This window comes from Chrysemys picta, chromosome 8 (assembly GCF_011386835.1).
Source record: "Chrysemys picta bellii isolate R12L10 chromosome 8, ASM1138683v2, whole genome shotgun sequence".
NCBI lineage: Eukaryota > Metazoa > Chordata > Testudines > Emydidae > Chrysemys > Chrysemys picta.
This window is the reverse complement of record NC_088798.1, coordinates 38,659,023-38,686,697: the sequence shown is the minus strand read 5'-3', so window position 1 is coordinate 38,686,697 and position 27,675 is coordinate 38,659,023. Positions and strand designations below refer to the sequence as shown.

General features: G+C 43.7%; 1 protein-coding gene across 6 annotated transcripts in view; it reads right to left on the bottom strand.

Annotated features, from left to right (window-relative positions):
• The window catches only part of LOC101942561 (uncharacterized oxidoreductase ZK1290.5-like), an 87,185-nt gene that overhangs the window by 10,009 nt on the left and 49,501 nt on the right, over positions 1 to 27,675 (bottom strand). For all 6 annotated transcript variants that reach the window (XR_006172282.2, XM_005300879.4, XM_005300878.4 and 3 more), the window contains 2 exons: positions 11,328 to 11,419; positions 416 to 598 (listed from right to left, as the gene is read on the bottom strand). Coding sequence is in view for 5 of the 6 variants with exons in the window: in XM_005300879.4 (XP_005300936.2) it covers positions 416 to 598; positions 11,328 to 11,419 (275 nt within the window). In the remaining variant the exon portion in view is untranslated. The remainder of the gene's footprint in view (positions 1 to 415; positions 599 to 11,327; positions 11,420 to 27,675) is intronic.

Here is a 27,675-nt window from a genome sequence, read left to right as displayed (position 1 = left end):
CATACACTATATACAATTCTAACACACTTTACATGGTTTTCCGTTCAGTATCAAACATTAATTCATATTCACTGGTTAGTGCTATATGTTGAGAGAAAGGAAAAGAACGATGAAACTCACTGACTGTAGCATTTATATTGGAAAAATAACTCTTTTCATTTGTATTTCCTTTTACTTTGCTAAAACCAAAGATTATTTCAATGGTAAAGATACTGTCATGTACAGCCTAGTATATTCCCACTACCCAGTAAAAGCACTTAGTTCATGGGACGACAGCATCAGCAGATCAGATGTAAAATCACAATTTTCTGTATATGTTTTGGTTTGATGCACAACAAATATATTATCTGAACAGAACTATTCCTTTACATTTACCTCTTTAAATAGACACCATTATCTTGCTGCCCTCTCTTACCTGTATGCTCCAACGTATACAGATCTGTGCAGGGGTTTTGCCATATTTCTTTGCCAGCTGAATTATATTAGGATGAGTAAGAGCTTCACCTTTGGCTAATGGGCAGTAGCCTTCAAAAATAATGTTTCTACCTCTACAATAATCCACCAGCTCTTGGGGCCTTTGGAAAGGGTGATATTCAACCTTTGATAAGCAAGCAGAAAATCTAAGTAAAAACTTTGATTAGAATGTATTTAAACGACAGTTTTCTCTTTGATAGTAAAAATATGATTGACCTTTCTTTTTTTTTTAAATATAATAGAACGACCATGAGTGGAACCACAGTACTGCTGTAAAATGTATATATAGCCTTCCATCATCTTTAGAAGACAGTAAGAGGGAATTAATGCACAAACATCAGTGGCTCTACATCAGTGGCTCTCAAACTTTTCTACTGGTGACCCCTTTCAAATAGCAAGCCTCCGAGTGCGACCCCCCCTTATAAATTAAAAACACTTTTAAATATATTTAACACCATTATAAATGCTGGAGGCAAAGCGGGGTTTGGGGTGGAGGTTGACAGCTCACGACCCCCCATGTAATAACCTGGCGACCCCCTGAGGAGTCCTGACCCCCAGTTTGAGAACCCCTGCTCTACATTAACTTACACAGCAATTTTCCTGAATATATTAAGGCCCCTTTCCTTGTGATCATGCCATGTAAAATAGCTGCTTCTCCATGCGGCAACTGGAGTTGCACTCCTGTTCACCTGGAACTGATATTGCACAGTATTCTTGAGGAGGCATACAAGTGGTAACACAGAAGGGAAGAGCCCCAGATCTATGCATATGTAGTGGTGACTTAAAGCCCCCTTTGCTTTCCCCCATTCCACCTCCTTGCCTCATTTCCACACATTTAATCCTCTTTTTAATGACACACAACTGAAGGGAGCATAGAAGTCTCCTATCAAAACAGAATACCTAGCACCAGGGCTTGGAATGTCAGAGTGAATGCAATGAGCATTGAAATTGTTGGTGCATAGGAAAACCCTATATTATATGTTAATGGGGTGTCAGAGAGAGAAGGTGGTGGGTAACAAGGAGAAGTGCTGAGACTAGGATTTCAGGGGATGAAGGTCACAGATTGCCAATAACCCGTAACTGGCTGGTGGAGAGAGGAAGAGTAGTAAGTATCTGAGAGACAGTGGTATAAAGGAAGGGGAGGATGAAGGGTTAAGGAAAGAGAAGCCCTTGGATAAACAATCAAACTTTTTGCTGCCCACCTAGCCAAACTGAATGTTTGAAGGTTCATCCCTATAAGGTTCATCTTTGAAAAGTCATGGATGATAGGAGAGATTCCAGAGGTCTGGAAAAGGACAATATAGTGCCCATCTATAAAAAGGGAAATAAAGACAATCCGAGGAATTACGACCAGCTTAACTTCACTACCTGGAAATATAATGGAGCAAACAATTAAGCAATCAATTTGCAAACACCTAGAGATAATAAGGTGATAAATAACAGTCAGCGTGGATTTGTCAAGAACAAATAATATCAAACCAACCTAACAGCTTTCTTTGACAGGATAAAAAGTCTTGTGGATAACGGGGAAGCGGTAGATGTGGTATATCTGGACTTTAGTAAGGCTTCTGATACGGTCTCACATGACCTTCTCATAAACAAACTAGAGAAATACAACCTAGATGGAGCTACTATAAGGTGGGTGCATAACTGTTTGGAAAACCATTCCCAGACAGTAGTTATCAGTGGTTCACAGTCAAGCTGGAAGGGCACTGAGTGGGGCCCCACAGGGATCAGTTCTGGGTCTGGTTCTGTTCAACATCTTCATCAACGATTTAGATAATGGCACAGAGAGTACACTTATAAAGTCTGTGGACGACACCAAGCTGGGAGTGGTTGCAAGTGCTTTGGAGGACAGGATTAAAATTCAAAATGATCTGGACAAATGGTCTGAAGTAAATAGATGAAAGTCAATCACAACAAATGCAAAGTATTCCACTTAGGAAGGAACAATCAGTTGCACACATACAAAATGGGAAATGATTGACTAGGAAGGAGTATTGCAGAAAGGAATCTGGGGGTCCTGGTGGATCACAAGCTAAATATGAGTCAACAGTGTAACACTGTTGCAAAAAAAGCAAACATCATTCTGGGATGTATTAGCAGGAGTGTTGTAAGCAAGACAAAAGACAGTTACTCACCTTTGTAACTGTTGTTCTTCGAGATGTGTTGCTCATATCCATTCCAATTAGATGTGTGCATGCCGTGTGCATGGCCATCGGAGAATTTTTACCCTAGCAACACCTGGTGGGTCGGCTGTGAAGCCCCCTGGAGTGGCACCTTCATGGCACTGGATATATACCCTGGCCGATCCAGCGTCCCCTCAGTTCCTTCTTGATGGCTACTCCGACAGAGGGGAAGGAGGGTGGATTTGGAATGAATATGAGCAACACATCTTGAAGAACAACAGTTACAAAGGTGAGTAACCGTCTTTTCTTCTTTGAGTGCTTGCTCATATCGATTCCAATTAGGTGACTCCCAACCCTTACCTAGGCGGTGGGGTCGGAGTGAAGTACCATGGATTGTAGGATCGCCCTACCAAATGCTGCATCGTCTCTGGCCTGTCTAACGATGGCATAGTGTGATGCAAACGTATGCACTGAAGACTAAGTAGCAGCTCTGCAGATCTCCTGGATTGGCACCAGGGCCAGGAAGGTTGCCGACGAGGCCTGAGCCCTTGTTGAGTGAGCGGTGAGATGGGGGTTCAGGACCCCGGTCAGATCATAGCAAGCATGAATACATGACGTGATCCAAGAAGAGATCCGCTGGGAGGAGACTGGAAGACCTTTCATTCGGTCTGCTACCACGATGAAGAACTGCGTCGTTTTCCTGAACGGCTTCGTACATTCAATGTAGAAGGCAAGAGCCCTACGAACATCGAGGGAGTGAAGCCGTTGTTCCTGACTATTGGCATGAGGTTTTGGGTAGAAAACCGGGAGGAAGATGTCCTGGTTGATATGAAAAGTCGATACCGCCTAGGGAAAAAAGGCAGGGTGAGGTCGTAGCTGCACCTTATTCTTATGGAAGATCATGTAAGTTGGTTCCGATGTAAGAGCCTTGAGCTCAGAGACACGCTTCGCCAAAGTGATAGCCACGAGGAAAGCTGTTTTCCAAGAGAGGTACAAGAAAGAACATGTGGCCAAGGGCTCAAACGGGGGTCTTCTAAGTCTGGAGAGGACCAGGTTAAGGTCCCACGTGGGTACAGGCTGTCATACCTGCGGATATAGACAGTCCAGGCCCTTGAGGAATCTACCAACCATGGGGTCGGCGAACACAGATCGGCCATTCACTCCCGAGTGGAAAGCTGAGCTGGCCGCCAGGAGAACTCTAATGGATGATATCGCCAGACCCTACTGTTTCACGTTCAGGAGATAGTCCAGAATGAGAGGCACAGACACTTGGAGGGGAAGTGTGTCGTGGTGAGAGCACCAGCATGAGAATCGCTTCCATTTAGCCATATACGTAGCCCGAGTGGAAGGTTTCCTGCTGCCCAACAGGATCTGTTGTACCAAACGAGAACAGAGGAGTTCAGAGTGGCTCAGCCATGAAGCATCCACGCCATGAGGTGGAGGGACCGCAGGTAGGGGTGACGGAGGCGGCCTGATCCTGCGTGATCAGGTCCGGAAAGAGAGGCAGCGGAATCGGGGCGTGCACCAAGATCTCCAATAGCATGGTGTACCAATGCTGTCTGGGCCACGCCGGGGCGACCAGAATCAGTCGTGATCTGTCCCTGCGTGTCTTGAGCAGGACCTTGTGTACGAGGGGAAACGGTGAGAAGGCGTAGAACAATCAGCTCATCCATGGGAGTAGGAAAGCATCTGTGAGAGAGTCTGGGGAGTGACCTTGGAGGGAGCAAAACGCCTGGCATTTCCGATTGCTGCGTGAGGCAAACAGGTCGACCTGGGGAAACCCCCACTTTAGGAAGATGGAATGGATGACATCCGGACGGAGTGACCACTTGTGGGCGTGGAAGGATCTGCTGAGGCAGTCCGCCAATGTGTTCTGGACCCCTGGGAGAAAAGACGCCACCAGGTGAAAGGAGTGGGCTATGCAAAACTCCCACAGTTGAATAGCCTCCTGATAGAGGGGGGAGGAACGAGCCTCCCCTTGCTTGTTGATGTAGAACATGGCCGTGGTGTTGTCTGTGAGGACCACCACACAACGACCGTGCAGCCGCTCTTGAAAGGCTTGACAAGCTAGATGTACTGCCATCAGTTCCCATATGTTGATGTGGAGAGAGAGTTTGGACAGGGCCCACAGACCCTGTTTCTGATTGTCCCCGAGATGGGCGCACCATCCCAGGGCTGACGCATCCGTAACAAGGGACAAGGAGGGCTGAGGGGTGTGGAAGGGGACTCCTTCGCATACCGCCTCTGGGTCTAGCCACCAGTGGAGGGTGGTCAGGACCCTCTCCGGGACGGTGACCACCAGGTTCAGGCTGACTTAACCTAGGCGATAGACCGATGCCAGCCAGGCTTGAAGTGGGCGAAGCCTTAGTCAGGCATGCCTGGTGACGTATGTGCAGGAAGCCATGTGTCCTAGAAGACTCAAGCACGTTCTTGCCATCGAGGTTGGGAAGGTTTGAAGGCTCCGGATGAGGCCCGACAAAGCTTGGAAACGAGCGTCCAGCAGGAGGGCTTGAGCGTGTGCAGAGTCCAGGACCGCCCCGATGAATTCTATCCTCTGAGTCGGTTCTAGCGTCGACTTCGCCACATTGAGAAGGAGGCCTAATCGACCAAACGTGTCCATGACAAACTGAATGTGGGACTGCACCTGCTCTTTGATGCGCCCTTGGATGAGCCGGTTGTCGAGATACGGGCATACCTGAATTCGTCAACAATAGAGGAAGGCTGTCACTACTGCCATACACTTGGTCAACACCCTGGGGGCGTAGAGAGGCCGAACAGAAGGACCGTAAACTGATAGTGTTCGCGGTTGACCACAAAGCGGAGGAAGCGTCTGTGTGCTTGATGGATCACTATTTGGAAACACGCGTCCTTCGTGTCGAGAGTGGCGTACCAGTCTCCAGGGAAGGTATAATGGTGCCCAAGGAGACCATGCAGAACTTCAACTTTACCATGAATTTGTTGAGTCCGCCTAGGTCCAGGATAGGCCGAAGCCCGCCTTTTGCCTTGGGGATTAGGAAGTAACGGGGTTAAAACCCCTGCCCCTTAGCTCCTTTGGAACCTCCTCGATCACCCCCATGGCAAGGAGCGACTGCACCTCCCGGATAAGGAGTTGCTCGTGAGAAGGGTCCCTGAAGAGGGAACGGGAGGGATGGTGGGAGGGCGGGGAGAACGAAAATTGGAGAGAGTATCCCCTTTCCACTGTGCGAAAAACCCAACGGTCTGTGCTTATGAGGGACCAGGCATGGTGGAAACGGATAAACTCCATATTGTACTGGCTGTGGTTTGAATGATCCGGATAAGTGGTAAGCCACCCTGGAAGGAGCCTCTGCGGACAAAATGTCAACCACAGGGTCCTCCACCTTGACTACCTCCTCTGCTTGCAGGTTCATATTCCGCGCCACTCTTCGCAAGAGTTCCTAGTGGGCGCGGAGGTCTTTGGGGGTGGGGGCGATATAGTGATCTCTGCCACAGCCTCATCGGGTGAAGATGAGGAGGATGCCACAGGAAGTAGAGGATCATATGGGGCCTCTTGCTGAGCTGTGTCCCTCTGGTCCAGTCCCACAATCTCAGTGTCCGGGCTGGAAGCTGGAGTTGGGGGAAGAGGAGCTGGCGCCTGTAAGGACGACGCCACCATCTCCATGCCTCCGGGAAAGGACGGCTGGCAGAGGCCTCAGGCACCCGTGGCTCGGACGGGACCGAGTGAGAAGCCCCAGAGGGAGCACCCTGGGCTTGGTGCTATGCTCAGGGTGTCCAAAAGGGCCACTGGGTGGACCCTTGAGCGAGACCCTGTTTCTGCGCCTGCCATTGATCCGCCCCTGAGCCCAGGCGGCCTCAGACCCTGATGAGTGAGAGGCGGAACGCAATGGCCACGGTGGTGCCGAGTGGGTCTGCGCTGAGTCACGTCGATGACATGAAGTTGATCGGAACCGCAAAGATGGAGATCGGTGCCGAGATGGAGAAGAATGGTGCCACAATGCTGGGGAGCGGTGTCTGGACCTAGATTGGTGTCGGGACCTGAACTGGTGCCTGGATCTGGACCTGGGTCTCGAGGACGATGACCGGCGTCGGGACCAGGATCTACTCCTGGATGACGACTGGCGGATGGAGCGGTGTCGAGAACGGTGCTGGTAGTCAGAGCGGTGCCATGAGTCCGACCGGCGCCGCGATGGAGAGAGGTGCCGGGACTGCGAGCGGTGCCGGAACTGTGAACGGCATCAGGAGCGGGAACAGTACAGAGAGTGGGAACGGTGCTGAGAGCGGGAACGGTGCCGCACCTCGACCGACGGTGCTGGGGGGTGAATAAGAGCCGGTTTGCCCCTGGATGGTGCCACGCGGATAGGTGACGGTGCCTTGGTCTGTTGAGGGGATGCCGACACAGTCATGCAATCAGATCCCTTGCCGCTGCAAAGGTATCTGGTGTAGATGGCAACTGTACCTCAACCACGCTGTGAGGCAGGGAGACCAGTCGCACCGGACTCAACGGCTCCGTCCCCAGTGCCGGAGTCAACAGTGCCGAGGCCATCACCTGTGTCCCCAGGTGCTCTGCTGGGGGACGAGGTTCTGCAGGTGGATCCAGAAGGGGTGGACGTGGGCCAACCTTTTCCAGCTTCCAGTGCCACTTCTGGCCGGGCGAGTGAGAGCAGTGCCGGACTGCAGAAGTTGATTGCAGTGCCGGGGAACATCTGTGCCGTGGCTCTCTATCAGAGTCCGAGCGCAGTACCATTCCTGTCGCTGAAACCGGGGCGCTGTGTAGCGAAGCACTCGGCACTGGGTCTTGCCGCGACGCTGGAGGCTGAGGACTAAGAGCTGTCTCAAACGAAAGTCTCACTCCTTCTTAGTCTGGGGGGTGAAAGCTCTTGCAAATCCTACACTTCTCTGCCTGGTGAGATTCCCCAGACACTTCAGGCAAGAGTCGTGGGGGTCGCTCGTTGGCGTGGGCTTGGAGCAAGATCTGCAGGGCTTAAAGCCCAGAGCTAAACCCCTTCTCCCCCACTAATACCAACTACTATACTATAACTAGAACTACAACTATTAAAATCTATAACACTACTACAACAACAAACTATTAACAAACTGTAGGGAAATGCTAGGGAGAGTGGAGAGTAGCAAAGCCAAGCTCCACAGTTCCAACGACCATCACGGGCAGTAAGAAGGAACTGAGGGGGCGCTGGGTCAGCCGGGGTATATATCCAGGGCCATGAAGGCGCCACTCCAGGGGGCTCCACAGCTGACCCACCGGGTGTTGCTAGGGTAAAAATTCTCCGATGGCCATGCACGCAGCACGCGCACACCTAATTGGAATTGATATGAGCAAGCACTTGAAGAAGAAAATGTAATTCTTCTGCTCTACTCTGTGCTGATTAGGCTTCAAATGGAGTACTGTGTCCAGTTCGGGGTGCCACATTTCAGGAAAGATGTGGACAATTTTGGAGAAAATCCAGAGAAGAGCAACAAAAATGATTAAAGGTCTAGAAATCATGACCTATGAGGGAAGATTTAAAAAAATGGGTTTGTTTAGTCTGGAGAAGGGAAGACTGTATTTTTCAAATACATAAAAGGTTGTTACAAGAAGGAGGGAGAAAAATTGTTGTCCTTAACGTCTGAGGATAGGACAAGAAGCAATGGGCTTAAATTGCAGCAAGGGAGGTTTAGGTTGGACATTAGGAAAAACTTCCTAACTGTCAGGGTGGTTAAGCACTGGAATAAATTGCCATGGGAGGTTATGGAATCTCCATTGTTGGAGATTTTTAAGAGCAGGGTTAAACAAATACATGTCAGGGATGGTCTAGATCAGTGTTTCCCAAAGTTGGGACGCCGCTTGTGTAGGGAAAGCCCCTGGCGGGCAGGGCCGGTTTGTTTATCTGCCACGTCCGCAGGTTCAGCTGATCGCGGCTCCCACTGGCCGTGGTTCGCTGCTCCAGGCCAATGGGGGCTGCGGGAAGCGGCGCGGGCCCAGGGATGTACTGGCTGCTGCTTCCCGCAGCCCCCATTGGCCTGGAGCGGCGAACCGCGACCAGTGGGAGCCGCGATTGGCCGAACCTGTGGACGGGGCAGGTAAACAAACCGGCCCGGCCCGCCAGGGGCTTTCCCTACACAAGCGGCGTCCCAACCTCGGGAAACATTGGTCTAGATAATACTTAGTCCTGCCATGAGTACAGGGGACTGAACTAGATGACCTCCCAAAGTCCCTTCCAGTCCTATGATTCAATAACAAATGTTATTTTGAATAACGTTTCACAACTAATGAATTGTAAAAAAACCAAACTAAAAAAACATCCCTGTGCGTTCAGATCAAATTGAGTGTAGTTTTCCCTTACATCGCCACTATATAATCAGGTGACATGACTTTAAATCAAATAGCTGTCACTGTTGTTCCAATGATCTAGCTGTTGCGTATTTTGAGGAAAAATATTGTTTAGAACAATTACATCAACATGTGGAATTGGGAAAAATTCTTCCGCCATTAGAAGGACAAATGAACATTTCCTGTTTCTCATCTTTAGTACATGTTGTCTTTTCAGACAACAATAGGCTGGCATTTGTTCAATACACACTAAGAAAAACCCTGCCCCTTGAAGGCTGGGCTGACTCAGCCTCAAAATGCTGTGATCTAAATTACTGTGCGGACAGTGGACAAGGTTCAAACAACAGACACATCCATTTCTTCAACCTTTGATGTTTCTTAACCTTTGAGTGGCCTTTGTATTTAATGTTTATATTTATATGTCCATTGTTTAGGTCACTGTTTTATTCGCTGGCTTACACCTGAACAGATTAGAAAAATATTTCCATTGTTTATTACACAGAATTGTGACAAGAAAAAGAATGAGCCAGCAGTTCCTTGCAAAATACCGTTTAACACAATCCACTGCAAATCTACCATGTTTGTTACTTATCAGACAGCACTACACTAAAACCAAATATTTAGAGAGGCAACAAGTGCTCACTTAAGGGGTAGGAATAATTTTATACTAGTTATTAAACACATATTAACTCTAGTGCAGTGTCTCACAAAAAGTACTCCTAGTCGGTGAAATGATAAAACCTTCAGATGCAGTATTCTAAGGATGCATTATTTAATTAATAATACTGTAGTAAAAGTAAATGAAAGTAGGAATTGGATATTTAAGTTAGATTCCTATTGGGTAGGTGTCATCAATATAATATGTTACAAGAAATTAAATAAAAAGATGACTAATTTTCTAATTCAGGAACAAATTCTACTCCCAGTTACACCAGAGTAAATCTGGAATAGCTATTGGCTTCAGATGATGTATTCCACATTTACATCAATATAACTGCAAGCAGAATAAATCCCTTAGTCTTTCAAGGCTTCAGAGTTACACAGTTCAAGGTTATTTCACAAATATTCAGAACAAGTATGGCATGCTGATATGTCACCCACCAACTTGATGAACTAGATGCAGAGCTAATGTTGCCTTTCTTCTGGAGACTGTATCATACATTGATTAGGGAATCCCAGAGTCATGAGCTGAGTTCTGGGAACTCGTGATATTCAGCTGCATGGCTGGCTAGAACAGGTAACTTCTTTACAATTTTTTTTAAAATTCAGCCCTAAGCATTTTTTTCTTTTCAAACATTTATGGATGATTTTTTGATGCTACTGAAAGTGAGGGACAAATAAGCTTTGACTAGAGGACGCACAGAGTGACCAGCGTGCAAGCTTCTCCTCTACTAACAACTCCTATTTCCTGACCTGCAACACCCATGCTATTCTAGTCCTATATTTTTCTCAGGCAAAGACTACCAATCATATGTTGATGGAGCAAGTCCCGCTGTTCTCTGGCACTGCTCTTTACTGAGCCCTTGGATTTGTGTGTGAAAACCTGGCAGGGATTTAATAAAGGAGCTTGCAGCTGAATGAAATCCTCCACCGTTGCTATTAGTTAATCACAAGGGAACCCAAAGTCAGCATGTTTTTTGTATAAGCCATTCTGTCATGAGGAGGGGATACTGGAGCTTCATAGACAACTCCTGTCCCTACAGATCCAGAGACTCCATTCCCCATGTATATCTCAGACTGCAATATGCAGAAAGGCTTTGCCCCGTCTCAACTCTATTCTACCTGTGTGGAGCAGCCGCCCCACCGCAACTGGTTTTATATATTTCTGAGCCGTTAAGGACTAAATTCTGCTGCCCTTATTCAGCTGTGTAGTCCATTGAAATGAATGTGAGTACATATGGAATAAAGTCTTGCACAACATGAGGAAGGATAGCAGAATCTAGTCCATACTGGGGAATATCAGTAGAAAGAATAAAGAGTTTCAAACCAAAAGAATCTTTAAAATGTGACAACTATACACTGTCGTGAGGATTTTCAGTGTTGCCTAAGTGAGTTAGGTCTCTACTTTTTAAAATGCAGTACTTAAATTTGGCAATACATCCTCAAGTAGCTTATTGCTATGATGGTGATTTGATACCCAGTATCTAGTTGAAGGTTGTTTATTTGCAAATTGTTAGCATCTAAAATTGAGCCATTGGCCACAACATCAGTCACAAACAGATCTGGTAAGAAGACAACTGACCATGTGGGGAAATTATTTTAAAGTTGTGTTTTTTTCTTTTTTGTTTGTTTTGTTTTTTTCTGGTCTAAGACTAATTTTGACATTTGGATTTGTTGAAAGGGTCTGGAAAAATGATGTTTTTTGGGTGAAGGGGGTTACTCTAAAACAGATGTCTTAAATGTACTGCATACACACTCACCTGATTAACATGTGGGGTTATCTTACAATCTTCCTTTAGTTGCTCCAAATGATTAATGAGAAAATTGCTTACACCAATAGACCGACATATACCTAACAAAAGAAAAAGGAAATAAAGTAAGGCATTGTACAGTACTATAGAAGCAGAAAAAGTGCTCTACAAAGTCTAAGTTTGTGGAGGTGGGGAACAACTTAAAAATGTAACTTCTGAGGGGACAAAATGATTATACACTAACATCTCAATAACAGAATACTGCAGAGAGTGACAGACAAACCAATATTGAAATCCAGTTTGACAGCATTATCTGAAAGCATGGTACTATCAGAGTTCTATTACAAAAGTGTTTTATAATCTAAACACACAGGAGGCTCCCCAGTGTATAAAAACTCCAGGCTAAATTCTGGGAAAGACTAATGTAGTATAAGCAAACAACAATTGGACTTCACCAGAATGAAAGGAAGGAAATGGTGTTCTTAGCAGCTTGCCAAAACTAAAGAAAAGTGGAACATTTGTAGAAGACTAATAGGGAATGAGTAATAAAACACAAGGACACACAATCTAAACGAACTGCCCACTACTTATATTTAAGGTAGGTTGATACTATAACAAACATTTATATACAATTCAGTATAAAAATCTACACTTAAAAATGAAATGTATGAAAATGTCAGGAAACACAAAGGATTGAGTAGAGTGCTGACATTAACACTGGATTTCTTGGCTTCTGTTAGTGTACATTTAAAATATATTAACAGAATTTAAAACGAGAATTTAAAACGTGTGCGCAAATTCAGTGCTGACTGACAACCCTGGGGAGTCACATGTCCTCTTTTACCCATGGAAATGGGATGGCACACTTCTCAACACTACCCTGCAACAACCCTGACCAGTCCTGCGGGGGCCTGACCAGTACTGGGGGTAGGGTGAGGGAGGGTGGGGGGATCAATCTGTGGTGTCTCTGTTGAGACTGTTAATACGGGATGTCAATTGCGGTGATGGTTTTTGTGATGTAGACTGGGCTAAAACCACCAGCTGCCTTTCAAACAGGTCACTGATTAGCAGGGTGGATTTGATTTAAATCAAATTGATTTAAAGCATGCTTTAAATCATACTTTAAATCACTAGTCAGGAAGACTTGATTTAATCATGGATTTCTACATAAAAGTGCATTCTTGTTGGTTGTTATAACCTTAATACGTATTCTTCACAACTCAGAGGTAGATGTAGGTTTCATTTTTAGAAGGTACACACTACACATTTTTAAAGTGATTTATTTTGAAAACGTTTCAGATTCGTTTTACAGCTAGATCAGAAAATGAATGATTGTTTGGTTATTTCATTTACCAAAGGTAATTGAAGCAGATATTTATGAAGTCATTGGGAGGTAAACTATCTCCAATTCAACTGGTTAATCATTAATATTTGGAGGATTTTCTTCCCATGCTGTATTAGGAGGAGAACATCACCAGACAGACATTTAAATTGTTTTATTTAACTATGTCTCACCTCTATATATTAATTAATTAAATAAATAACATTTTTGCTGTTGACAAGCATGTTATCTCTGAAGACACAAATCCATAGTTTGAGAACTGCAAAACTAAGCATCTCTGATGATATCTTCTAGACTAAGCACTGAGTCCCATTGGGTAGATAGAAAGATTAACCTACATAATTTATACAGAAGTTCCTGTAACCCTATAAGATTGGGTCCCTAATCCATGACCTATTGGAACTCATTTATAAAACTTTTCTTAAACATTACATGAATATATTGTCTCATACTATAGAATTAGAATTTATAATCCCTATTCCATGATGAGATCTCTTTGAGCTATAATGTATCTTAATTAAAACTATCTTTAGATAAGTTTTTTCCTCAAAAAGCATTTTATCAAAAAAATTAGATTTAAATAAAAAAAATCTGATTTTTTTAATTAAAAAAAAAATCATTGATTTTTATCCACCCTGCTGATTAGCCATCAGATGTTAACACTTTCACTCGTTAGTGACCTGAGTGGATTAGAGATGGCAACCTTAGAGCTTAAGTTTCTATGAACCTGTTACCAATCTCCTGAGCCTTCCAGTTCTTCTAATGTTTGCATTTCTCTTTTCACATTTGTGTGAATTTGGAATTTATTAAACAAACTTCTTTAACCCTTTAGGGCTAGGTCAGTAATGACTAAAAGTCATTACTATCCGTCAGCTCTTTAATGGGGTATCTGAAGTTAACTGCATCCAGTTCTTTGTAGACTGGGATTTATATAACAAAACACATCACCACAAATAGCTTCTTCACTGGTAGTTGGGGAGACCAAGGGCTGAATGTGTGAAGAGAGTTGTCCTTTCACCTCCAAGTCTGTGTGAAGGCTGTTGAAATCTCCGACATAGACAGCTGGGTGTGGCAAGGTTGGTACAAAATTTTGGTTCCAGCTGACGCTTGGAGGCTTGTAAACATTCGCCAGCCAGCAACCGCCAACCTGGATGGTGTCACAGAATTCAGTAGACGTCAGCTGAATGGCATCTGCAATATCGAACTGAACGTATGTGGCTTGGCCGTGCTTCGGGTGTGCCACACAGCACAACAGGTCGAAGCTGTCAATACTGTAACGCCCAGCTTCGGCAGTTGCCATGTGTGTCTCTTGCAAGCAAATGATGTCGATAGTATGTCAACGAGCAAGAATTCCAAGTAAATCATGCTTGGCAGACGACAAACCCTCCACATTAAGTTGTAATACGCATAGAGCTAGACCAATGACCCAGAAGTCACCAGGCTGCACATTGGGGTTGTCGGTGATGATAGTGCCTGGATTTGTTGAGCTAGTGCTTGCAGAATTCGACTCACTGGTTGGATCATTAGCTTCCCTGACTGCTGTCAGAAACTGGTGGGTGGCGTGACGAAGACACTGATCCATTGCCTGCTCGTGAAGGTATCACGGGTCCTGCTACCTTGAGTCACAGGCGTCGCTGAACTGTTCCTCCGTGATAGGCAGTTCAGAGTCCATATGGGGGAGAAGACGAGTGCTTGGAGACAATAGAGCAATGGATTACCCCAAGGCTCTGTGCTTTCTCCAACCCTGTTCAACTTTTACATCAATGGCCTACCAACAATGGAGTCATGAAAGTTCATTTACGCAGATGGCATCTGTTGCAGTACCCAGGCCCGGACATTTCACGAGCTTGATGTCACCTTAAACCGAGACATGACAAAGTTAGCTGACTACTGTAAGACTTGACACCTCCAGCCAAGCATCATCACATCAGCCATACCATCAGGGGCTCGTTCACATGCACATCTACCAATATGATATATGCCATCATGTGCCAGCAATGCCCCTCTGCCATGTACATTGGCCAAACCGGACAGTCTCTAGGCAAAAGAATTAATGGACACAAATCTGACATCAGGAATCAAAATACTCAAAAACCAGTGGGAGAACACTTTAACCTGTCTGGTCATTCAGTGACAGACCTGCGGGTGGCTATATTACAACAGAAAAACTTCAAAAACAGACTCCAAAGAGAGACTGCTGAGCTAGAATTGATATGCAAACTAGACACAATCAACTCCGGTTTGAATAAGGACTGGGAATGGCTGAGCCATTACAAACATTGAATCTATCTCTCCTTGTAAGTATTCTCACACTTCTTAACTGTCTGTACTGGGCTAGCTTGATTATCACTTCAAAAGTTTTTTTTCTCTTAATTAATTGGCCTCTCAGAGTTGGTAAGACAACTCCCACCTGTTTATGCTCTCTGTATGTGTGTATATATATCTCCTCAATATATGTTCCATTCTATATGCATCCGAAGAAGTGGGCTGTAGTCCACGAAAGCTTATGCTCTAATAAATTTGTTAGTCTCTAAGGTGCCACAAGTACTCCTGTTCTTCTTTTTGCGGATACAGACTAACACGGCTGCTACTCTGAAACCTATCATAAAAACAGTCTCCAGTTTGTTCCCTCTTCATCATGCCAGCACAACCCAAGAACTGAATGTTTATCTGAATGGTCAGAAAATGAAGCATGAAGTAGAACCGGCCTATCTCGGTGTGACCTTAGCGTGCACACTGAGTTACCATGCCCACCTGAAGAAGACAGCAGCTAAACTTAAGACGCGCAATGATCTTCTTAGCAAACTGGCAGGTTCGTCATGGTATGTTCGTGCTCCAACTTTGCGGATGTCAGCTCTTGCCACCTCGTATTCGGTGGTTCTTAGGTTGTGCACCAGTTTGGAGTTGATTGTCACACACCAAACTGGTGGATACACAGTTACATGCCGCCATGCGTATCATCTCTGGCACCCTGTGTTCGACTGCACTCCCATGGCTTCCAGTTCTGAGCAATATTACTCCTCCTCATATCAGACGAGAGGTTGCCACTGGCAAGTTACTGGAGAAAGTACGCACCAACTCAAGCCTGCCGCTGCACTATGACCTGTTTAAACCACTAGCTGCACGTTTGCCGTCATGTTGCCTATTATGTTCTTATCCGCCACACCAGAATGTTAGGGCGGAAACACTCTGGCGAGAGTGGATATCTGCTATAATCCCCAACCAGTCCCTCATTGCCGACCCCACAATTTGCCCGCCTGGTTTTGACCTGCCCCATCGTCAATGGTCCCTGTTGAACAGATTCTGGAGCAGGCAAGGTCTCTGTGCAGCCAGCCAGTACCGCTCGGGCCTTCTTGACAGCCCTTTGTGCATCTGCGGCGCAACACAGACAATGATGCACATTGTCGATGAAAGCCTGCTGACTAGGTTCAGCGGTGGCCTCGAAGAACTGCATCATACCACTGAAGATGCCATCGCTTGGCTAGACGACTATGCACACACTAAATAACCAACAAACCTCGGAGTCAGGCACATTGCCGGGCTCACACTGCCATTACCCTGGATGGGCCTGCCCTGTGAATAAACAAAGGACTCCAATCACTACTTCTGTTAAGACAGCATCTCTTCTGAGCGCTATCTTCATTTCAAAAGAAGAAAGAAAAGAAAACAAAAGCTATTCTGGTCTCTCCAGAAAATACTTCATCAGGCAATTTCACACAACTGAAATTAAGGTAATTACTGACTAATGGTCTGATTTTACAGCCACTCCATGTTGGAGCTGCCATTGTCTTGACTTCAGAGGGAGTTGTGCATGTGGAACAGCCATGGAATTGACCCCCAAAGAGGTATACTTGCCACTCAGTGCACATATATAGCTCTCATTAATACTAATGGGATTCAGGGATACATTCAAGGAAGAATTTACCTTGATTTAGAATTTAAAATAAAGTTAATGGAAATGTGTGAGGAAATTTTGCTATGTAGCTATCTCATTTTACACACACACACACAAATTGTACATTTTAAATACCAAAAAATCATAATCCACAAGCAGACTAAAAGTCTGACTGATTTTGAGTTACGTGACTACAATAAATTATCCGGAATTAGTATATCCATTACTTAATTTTGTTAAAACAAATCCAGTTACATACTACTATGCTGAAATTTCGTATATCCCTGTAAACCCCTGTAAAATGGGCTATGTAGTGGAAATACTAATACTTCTTTAACCATACACAAACTCTGCAATTATGTAGCTTTTACATATTCAAGTAGGACAAGTGGATACACTGTAAAGCAGTAAAACTGTATACTTTATTTTTTCTAATATGGTTTTTGTTTTCAGCTAGGCTGCTAGATAGCTCTCATTTAGAGAAATGATCATCTGCTCAAGATGTGTAACATTAATTAGGTTATGACCCATACCACAGCAGTTTGCATAATTTGTATTTAATCTGCCAGAAGGGGTCAATCCCTAGCTTTAGACCTCTGGTGACAAACAATCCTGAAGCACCAATACCAATAAATCATTATGCCAAAGAAGTCTGAAGAATATTTATAGTTTAAACACAAAGGGGACACCAAAATATTATACACTATTGTTGTCTGTGAAGGATTTAAAAACCTTTATTTTGTGGTTTCTCTTTTGCAAATGAAAGCCTTTATTTGAAGCTATAGTACAACAAAACGTAGTACCATAAAAGTCAAAAATGAAAAAGAGTTGTGAGATCCTCTAGTTCATGCCCAGAACAAACTCCCAGGATTTTTCACTGGTGTATAGTTTCAAGTGTTTGGTCCACTCCAATTTAAAATATCTCAAGCGATAAAAAATTTACAACTTCCCTTGGAAGGTTGTTCCAGTCTCTTCAACTTCACTGCTAGAGAGATTTTCCTAGATCTCGTCAAGACTCCTCAGTTTGATTAAGCTTTGCCTTAGTTACACTTGACTAGCCCCACTGAAGTCAACAGGGTTGCACAAGTATATTTATTTACAGAATTTAACAGAATTTAACCCTTCCAGTGACACATCTCAAGGTAGGCAACAGAGCTGGTCAAAACTTTTCTGATGGAAACCTCTGATTAAACAAAAAAGTTTGGTGGAACATATCACTTTCATGAAAATTGTTGACAGGAAATTATTGAAATGCTTCATTTCAATAAGAGCAAAATGTGTTGTTTCAATATATTCAGAAAGTTTTGTTTTAACTTTTATGTTTTATACATATAATGAAAGTCAAAACATTGACATTATTATACGGTAAATCATAACAAAAATCAAAACAATGAGGTGAAAAGAAACAATCTGATATCAAAACAAAGTTCTACTATAAAAATTAAACATTTCAACAGGGCATTTCAATGTTTCTGAAACAAAATATTTCAGAATTTGTGCTTAGTGGTTAATTTCTAAATTGTGACTTTTTGTTCTGATTCCAAACGAAAACAAATTTCAAAATATTGGAATTTCCCATGGAATGGAAATTCCAAGTTTTGACTAGCTTGAGTAGGCAATCAGCACAGGAATCTGGCTCAGAGAAGACAGCAGTTATACCAACCCATCAATCGCTCAAATCCTGCAAAGACATATGCAATATCTTATATAAAGTTACTCACATGCTTAAGTCTTTGCAGGATCAGGTCCTAATCATGAAGGATCAGGTGGGAAATGATGGATCGAAAATCAAGGGGTGGTCAATCCATGGTCTGAGAGACCACTGGTTGGGGCTATGTGTAGCCAGAAGAGGTGGGAAGGTACCACCTCAATACAAGAAGGACAAAAGAAACTAGTGAGAAACTAAGATGTTTGACAATTATTAATTCTTTCAGTTCCTCAAAATGTTCAGAGCCAGACCATAGGTCTTACTTCCAGCTGCTATGCACTGCTCAGGCGTGTCCTAAAGGTGGAGCTGGGGATTCTGTTGGCATAGGGGAATACCCAGATAATTTTGCTGGCTCTGTAGCACCTGTCCCTATGCTGGCATAATGGAAAAGTCATAGTAGAGTATGGGGGAGGGGAGTAGGGGAATGGGCAGAGCCAGAGTACATTTGGTTCCAGCCACTCCTTGCTAGTGAAAAGCAAAAGAGGGTCCTGTGGCACCTTTAAGACTAACAGAAGTATTGGAGCATAAGCTTTCGTGGGTGAATGACGTGTCTGATGAAGTGGGCATTCACCCACGAAAGCTTATGCTCCAATACTTCTGTTAGTCTTAAAGGTGCCACAGGACCCTCTGTTGCTTTTTACGGATTCAGACTAACACGGCTACCCCTCTGTTCTTTGCTAGTGGAGACAGAAAGGTGGCTTAGGACTTGTCTACACTTACACACTACAACAGCACAGCTGCCCCACTGCTGCAGCACCACTGTAGAGCTTCAGTGTAGACACTGCCCATGCAGTGGTCAAGCAATCCAGATCCCCAAGTGGTGGTAACTAGGTTGACGGAAATATTCTTCGGTCAACCTAGCACATCTATACAGGAACTTAAGTCCGCTTAACCACATCGGTCAGTATTGTGGACTTTTTCACACCCCTGAGTGATGTAGTTCTAGTGTTGACCAGGCGTTCGATAAATGTAGCTGAGAACTGAGGCCATATTAAAAAAACAAACAAAATTCCACTTAAAATAAATGTATTTTCCAATAATTATATATCATTAAGGTTCAAACATTATGTATCTATGTTTAATCTCAACCCATTTAAAAATGCATGGTAACGCTTTATATTGTTTAAAATAAACACATGCTTCCTTCTCCATAAAACAGAATCAATGTCAGCAGTTCAGCATTCACGAACAACATCTACAGTAAAAGAGCAATGTGTGCATGCAATGGAGAGGGGGAAATATTGTCACGGACACAGATTGCAGCTGCAAGTTTCCAAAGGGCTGCTCTACAAAAACAATGAATTATAAAGGAAAAGAAGCTTTTTATATTATGGGGCCAAATCCTATGATCTTTACTCAGGCAAAATGCCCACTGATTTCAAAGGGAGTTTTATGTGATTAAGGATCAAGGAAAAAACTAAGTAAAAAATGTCGGTAAATCATGTTCCTACATGAAAATATCTGCACTGGGACCAATGATATACTCTCAGGCCTTGTTTAGACTGTGGAAAAGGTGCTTTTTTCAGCCTAGTTACCACCTTAACTTGATTGAAAATCTCACTTGAAACCAATTTAGACATTTAGCACCATGTTAGTAGTTGGAGTTAAAACCTAGGTTTCCCTGTAGTCTTCAGCTTTACCAGTTTAGCATGTGCTAAAGTACAATTGCTTTGTTCTGAGTAGAGTTTTAGAAAGTGCTACTTAGGTCCAGTTATATAGCACAATCTAAACACAAACCTTTACATTGTGTTGACGAAGCCACAGAATTTATACTCCAGTAGGGGAAGGACTAGCCCACATGTTAGGCAGATTTTGGGAATCCACCAGGGACCTGGCTCATCTACATAGAAGCTCTGTGACTCCCCACTGGTTCTGGGCTCACCTGAGTTGTTCCCCCTTCCTTGGCAACATGGCTTCAATGGCCTAACGGAAAATGTAACAATAATGCCTCTTGTACACATATTAAAAAGTGACTAATAAATGTACAATGGAGAAATGAAAATATTTATCCCGCCTTGCAAAATGGTCATGAAATGTTACAAGAACAGTTACAAAACATACTGCCCTTCATAATGATGACCGTTGATAATGAAGAAACTAATGCTAATGAATACTTTACTCACCCATCGGGAAAAAAATTCCTTATCCCAAGCAAATGTGTGAGTAATCTTGCTAGACTATATTAGTCCCATCTGCCATGAGGCAATACATCAAGCTAACAGACTGGCTACATAATGTATCAGTATATTAAGCTTAACACACTTTTCCAGACAGCCTAAAAGGCTGATAGTGTTTTCCTTTACTTAACAGAAAACCGTTTGAGGAAAAACTTCTTACAAGATCAAAACTCTACAGAGTAAGATGGGCACTGTTAATCTTACCACAATAATCTATAAAAACGCTGTTTTGGCACTACAGCATTGTTTTAGTACAATAGAGCGCCTTATCTTTTTAAACACTGCTATAGGTTTTTATCAGACCCCTGAAACCTTTTGATATATTAACTGTACAAGGTTCGATCAAAATGTTTTTGAAAGTACTTATGCAATATATTGTGACAGAACTAGATGTTACTTTTGTGGTGCCAAGTCCCCAATGTGCTTTAGCCTGTCAGAAAAGGTCAGAAGTCCACTCCATGTGGAATGGTGTCCATTCCATTATGTTGTCTCTGGCTAATGCCACAGAATAAAAACACAAATGGATTCACTTTTCACGAGACTAACTGCAATAAGTGTGATTTTATTAAAGAAGGATACACAGGCTCAAATTCTGTGTTCCTTACTCCCATGAAGGCCCTATTGAAGTCAATGGTATTATTCACAGAAAGCACTCTGAGTTTGGTCCAAAGTGGTATGCAACACAAAACTCTAGGGGATGTTTCGGGGAAGCCTCTGGTAAGTAACTCTTCCCATAGAGACAACTTTCCCTTCTGCTCCTACTTGTAGTTGTCATTCCCTTCTCCATGAAACACATTGATCACCCTATGAAAGAAACAGACATAAACACACCACCATGAAAGACATGTTCCCTCCACATGCTTTCCTGAATCTGTGCACCCTGAACACCTCAGGTGAAATGCCCAGGACCCCAACTCAGACTCAGTGAGACATCTTCCCATGAATAAAGCTCCTTGGTCTTACACCCATCTTCCCATGCATGCTCCTCTCCCTGTGAATCATAAGGAAAGACCCTTTTAACCTGATCCCCCACTGAAGAAACAGAAACTGAGGAGAAACTCCCATGTCCTGACTTCCCCTTGACACCAACGAAGTGGGAGCATCTCCCATCTGATCAAGTTCCGCCCAATCCTCATGGAAAAGTAGAAGTTATGGGGAGGTGGGGCAGAGCCTCTTCCAGTATGATTCTGCTTGTCCTCTGATAAGTACCAATGAATCCTTTTGCAGATATTAGATCAGGGCTACACAAAACAGACATTAAAGCTACCAGATATTATCGCATTTCCATGTGGCTTCCCCAGCCCCACTTAGACAAGGATATTGCTGATTCTTGGGGTATTTGGTGAAGAGCTTGAACTGGATAGTGCACATCTGGATGAGATCATCCAGCTGCTGCTCAGCTACCAGAAGGTCATAGAGTTTCTTCTCCAGCACCTGGTACTTACTTGGGTTCCCCAAACCCTGACTGGCTGCCCAGCCACTGGAGAAATCTAGGGGATTAGGGGTGTGAGCTGTACAAAAACAGGACTCTTACACTATTTCTAACCTGGGTTTGTGGTCATCTGCAGAGTCTACACATCAGGCCAGATGCAAAAAGGACAGCCACACTTGTCCCTGATCCATTCTAGGCTCTTACAAAACCAAGTACACAGCTTGCCAAATATTATCCAGCCATGACTTGCTAACTGAAAAAAGGCCAGGCATCCCATCAGTGATTAAGCTGTGAATAGTAACTGCCTCATTTGCAACCACCTATAGCTCTAATCCATAAGACATAGGCTAGGATTGCAGTTTACCATTGCTCTTGATTAAGGGGTTAAGTCCTCTGCTGAGATGAGGGAGGTAGTAGTAATCTATCATCAAGCCTGTCTGACCACTGGCATTCTTACGTCTTGTTTTCCTATGGCAAGCATGGCATAATTTTGAGTGCTCACATTCCCTCAAGATGGTCTATTCCTTGGATCACCACATACTGACCATCAATAATACCCTTCTTCAGCGCTGCAGTGTAGCCCTCAATCAAAGCTGAAGTCCTGAATACTTCTGAAGAAAGAGGGGCTTTGTTTGGTGGTGGGGTGTGTGTATGTATATTTATAATACAGATTCCACAGCTAAATGAGTGTTAAGAGAAACACAGGAGGAAACCTATGTTCTGATTAGGTCTTTTATTTCAATGCATTTTGGGTCCAAACATTATCCCCATATCACCCCACCAGTACCACTATAGATTGCCTCATTGCAACTATTTCCCAATAAATTTGCAGGGTATACATCTGCATATGTTCTGAAGGTTACTTCTTTGAGAGTGTGACGGGTTTGGTCACAGAGACCCCCTTGGGACTGTCACTTGACGTGCTGGAATTACCTCTGACCCCATTTTCCCTGCCAGCTTGGGACTCCAGAGCCCTGCCTTGTTGAGCCAGACACACTAGACTGCTGCAACACAGACCCAGGTCTGGTCCATGCCCCCAAAGCTGCAGATTTTAACCAAAAACTGCTCAGCAGATCGCCTATCTTCAGCACCCAGACACCCAGTTCCCAATGGGATCCAAACCCCAAATAAATCCATTTTACTCTGTATAAAGTTATACAGAGTAAACTCATAAATTGTTCGCCCTCTATAACACTGATAGAGAGATATGCACAGCTATTTGCTCCCCCAGGTATTAATCACTTACTCTGGATTAATTAATAAACAAAAGTGATTTTATTGAGCATAAAAAGTAGGATTTAAGTGGTTCCAAGTAATAACAGACAGAACAAAGTAAGTCACAAAGCAAAATAAAGCAAAAACACGCAAGTCTAAGCCTAATACTTTAAGAAACTGATTACAGGTAAAAGCTCACCTTCAGAGATGTTTCAATAAGCTTCTTTCACAGACGAGACTCCTTCCTAGTCTGGGCCCAATCCTTTACCCGGTACAATCCTTGTTAGTTGCAGCAGACTTTTTAGGTGGAAACTAGGGGGTTTCTCATGACTGGCAGCCCCCTTTGTTCTGTTCCACCCCCTTTTATAGCTTTGGCACAAGACAGGAATCTTTTGTCTCTCTGGGTCCCCATCCCTCTTTCTAAATGAAAAAGCACCAGCTTTAAGATGGATTCCAGTATCAGGTGACATGTTCACATGTCCTGTGAGACCCCAGCCTCCATTCTTCCAGGGCTGGCCCGCACGTACCCAGGAAGGTTTGCAAGTAAACAGAGCCATTTACAGGTCATTGATTCTGAAGCACCCTTAATGGCTTCCACTTAATATGTTTACATTAGTAATACAAGTTTAAATCTTCTTCTCCTAACTCCAGACATAGAAATAATACATGCAAACAAATTGGATGAAAACACACAGTAGATCATAAGCTTTGTAATGAGACCTTACAAGAGACCTTTTGCATAAAGCATATTCCAGTTACATCATATTCACACTCACAAGCATATTTCCATAAACATTATGGAATGCAACGTCACAGAGAGGAAGGATGAGCTTTTGGTTAAAGTACAGTAACTCCTCACTTAACGTTGTAGTTATATTCCTGAAAAATGCTATTTCAAGCGAAACAATGTTAAACGAATCCAATTTCCCAATAAGAATTAATGTAAATGGGGGGAGGGGTTAGGTTCCAGGGAAATTTTTTTCACCAGACAAAAGACTATATATATATATATATACACACACACACACACACACACACACACACACACAATATAAGGAGGTACTGTACTATGTTGGGACTCAGATCCAAGGTGAACTCTTGGCTCTGCCATATACTTCCTAGGGTGACCTAGGCAAGTTACTTCATCTCTCTGGGTCAGCACCTCAGCTGGTATAAGTTGGTGTAACCGAAATGATGTCAATGGAACTATACTGAGTTACATCAGTTTAGGATTTGGGCCTCTGTCCTTCAGTTCCCCATCTGTAAAATGGGGATGATAATACTTCCTTTCTCCCAACTTTTGTTTGTTTTGTTTAGTTAGATAAAGTTCTTCAGAGCAGGGACTTTCTCTTTCTATGTGTTTGTTCAGTGATTACTACTATGGGGCTCCAATCTTGGGTGCGAACCTCTAGATACTACTGTAATACAAATGATAAATTATAATAATCCTTCATGTAGGTTTACTGTAAGTGAGCTCAATAAAAAAAAATCATTTAACATTTGTCAGAAAGAGGATTCACATGAAAGTGTATATAAACAGGATATTGCAATAAATCATTAAACAGAGAGGGCTGAGGGCTCATTTTTGCATTTAGAATTTGCCTTAAAAACCACACTCTAGATTCATACTACAATGAGCCATATATATATTATGTCAGTTGCTTATTTTGTTCACATTGCAGTTTATTAAAGGCAAATTTCCAATCATTAACTGTAAAACAATGTGGTTGTTATATTTTCTTTCCTGTATATCACCATCCTGTTGTCTTATCTGATCAACAGGGTGTGGTGCAGTCGACATCCTCCCAAACCACGTACCTTTGGAGGTCATGTGAAATCTGTGATCATGTTTGACTGGGTTGGTGTTACAAAAAAAGGAGTACCATATTCTTTATCTGCTTCTGCAAAGAAAGCAATGCTAATCTTAATGTGAAAAAACCCCTGTGCTATCACCAGTCAGTCACTTGCTTTTAATGACTAAAGCTGCAAGGTGAACACACATACACACTTTATATAGATAGATACACACACACACACACACACACACACACACATTATATGGGAGTGTATGCATGCATATCAACATCCATCCACTTTTAGGACAGAAATTGTTTAGCTTTTGGGAATGGTCAGAGTTTTTTAGGCTCTGGCAATAAAAATGTAGATATAGGATTAGAAGAGATGCACTGTCCTCACTACCTGCATTTTGTGTTGCCTACACTACACAAAATGTTTACTCAGCTTGTTGCTGTAGCTTTGAAAACTGACAGACATAGGAAGGAAAGGTGCCGGCTGTACTGATCTATGCACACAGAAATAAAAGGCAAGTTATCCAGTAAGTATTAAAGATTTCCACCCTCAATTAGGCAAAACATTACTGTTGTCTCCAAGGATACAGAGACCCTGACCTCCACTATGGGCAGCTAGGTCTAAACAATCTCTGCTAGTCTATGAGGTTGTCTTGGAGATAAAGTATGGGGAGCAGATGAGAATTTAAAAAATAAAATTCCAGGGTCCTGCTCCTCTTTAAAAATGCACTTGTCTTTTGTTCATATTGCAGTTTATTAAACGCTAATTTCCAATCATTGTGTTAAACACACCTATGAAGCTGAGTTTATAATCAAGGCAGCAATGGAACAGCAGCTGTCCCTGCTGCTAACACCATATTACTGAGTATTTAAAAATGTCCATCTTCAAGTACTGTCCTGCTGATGCTATCAGGGACAGCCCATGCTACCAGCACTCACATGTCTGTACACATGCACACTCAAGAAATTTTCTGGTCAATAGTTGAAAGACCCTGCTCGTTCTACAAAAGATACCCCTTCTCCATCTCCCCCTTACTTCTGCGCTGCCTTCAGAGCTGGGTCACCGGAGAGCAGTAGCTGTTGGCCCAGCTCTGAAGGCAGCTCCATGCTAGCAGCAGTGCAGAAGTAAGGGTGGCAATACCATACCATGCCACCCTTATTTCTGTGCTGCTGCCTTCAGAACTGGGCGGCCAGAGAGTGGCACCAGCCGACCAAGCACGTGCTTGGGGCAGCACCTTGTATGGGGCGGCCAATCTTGGGGTGGCGGGGCAGCGCTCGGGGTTTTTTGTTTGTTTGTTTTGTTTCGGTGGGGCGGCGCTTGGGGGTATTTTTTTTTGGTTCGGCGGGGCAGCGCTCAGGGGTTTCTTTTGTTGTTGTTTTTGGTTCAGCGGGGTGGCGCTCGGGGGGGGTTGTTTTTGGTTCGGCGCTGGGTTTTTTTGTTTGGTTGGGGTTTTGGTTCAGCGGGGCGGTACTGGGTTTTTTTGTTTTGTTTTTGTTTCGGCGGGGCAGCGCTCGTGGGGGTTGTTTTTGGTTCGGGGGGACGGCACTGGGAGGGTGTTGTTATGGCGGGGCGTTTTGCTTGGGGCGGCAAAAAAGTCAGAGCCGGCCCTGGAGGCAGCAGCAGGCAGCAGCACAGAAGTAAGGGTGGCGATACTATACCACGCCATCCTTACTTGTGCGCTGCTGCTGGGGGTGGCTCTGCCTTCAGAATTGGGATCCCGGCCAGCAGCTGCTGCTCTCCAGCTGCCCAGCTCTGAAGGCAATGCTGCCATCAGCTCTGCATTTTAATTTAATTTTAAATGAAGCTTCTTAAATATTTTAAAAACCTTATTTACTTTATATACAACAATAGTTTAGTTCTATATTATAGACTTATCGAAAGAGACCTTCTAAAAACGTTAAAATGTATTACTGGCACGTGAAACCTTAAATTAGAGTGAATAAATGAAGACTCAGCACACCACTTCTGAAAGGTTGCCAACCCCTGCTCTACACTAACCTTGCGGCTCCCCCCTCCCCCCACAACTCCTTTTGGGTCAGTACCCCTACAATTACAACACCATGAAATTTCAGATTTAAATAACTGAAATCATGAAATTTATTATTTTTAAAATCCTGTGCCCATGAAACTGACCAAAATGAACCGTGAATCTGGTAGGGCCCTATACATGAGCAATTCATGAAGTAAGAATGGTTAGATACAACATCCCCATCTGCCACCAAACAGATCCTCCAATAGCAACTCTGCCAACACTCAAAGGAATGTTTGACTCAATAAACGTATCTCTGAGTGTGCTCTAAAGGAAGCCAAACCAGCATTCTGTTGAATCAAAGAAGATAATTCCACAACTCGGAATGCTCAGACACCAGCCCACAAAAATTCAAATCATAGGACTGACACTAAGAGAACCCTAGTTGAAATCAGCTGTTGCAACAGGGAACTGGGAAATCTAGTCTCTCTAAACAGAGACCTCACTGTTGAATAATTATGATTTTTTTTAAAGTACCGTTCTTTTGGAATGCAGTGTCAGTGATCCCTTGAACAAGCAGAGTCTCACCAGACTGGGGCTCAGATGATCTGGGATCTATCCCCAACTCCAGGGCCGGCTCTAGGCACCAGCAAAGCAAGCAGATGCTTGGGGCGGCAAATTTGCAGGGGCGCAAGAATCCAGCATGAGAGCTGAGAACCAACAGGGAGCCCTGGGAGTTGTAGTTCCTTGGTTAGCTCCCTGCCTATAGAGCCACCCCAGGAGCAGGGAAAGAACTACATTTCCCAGCAT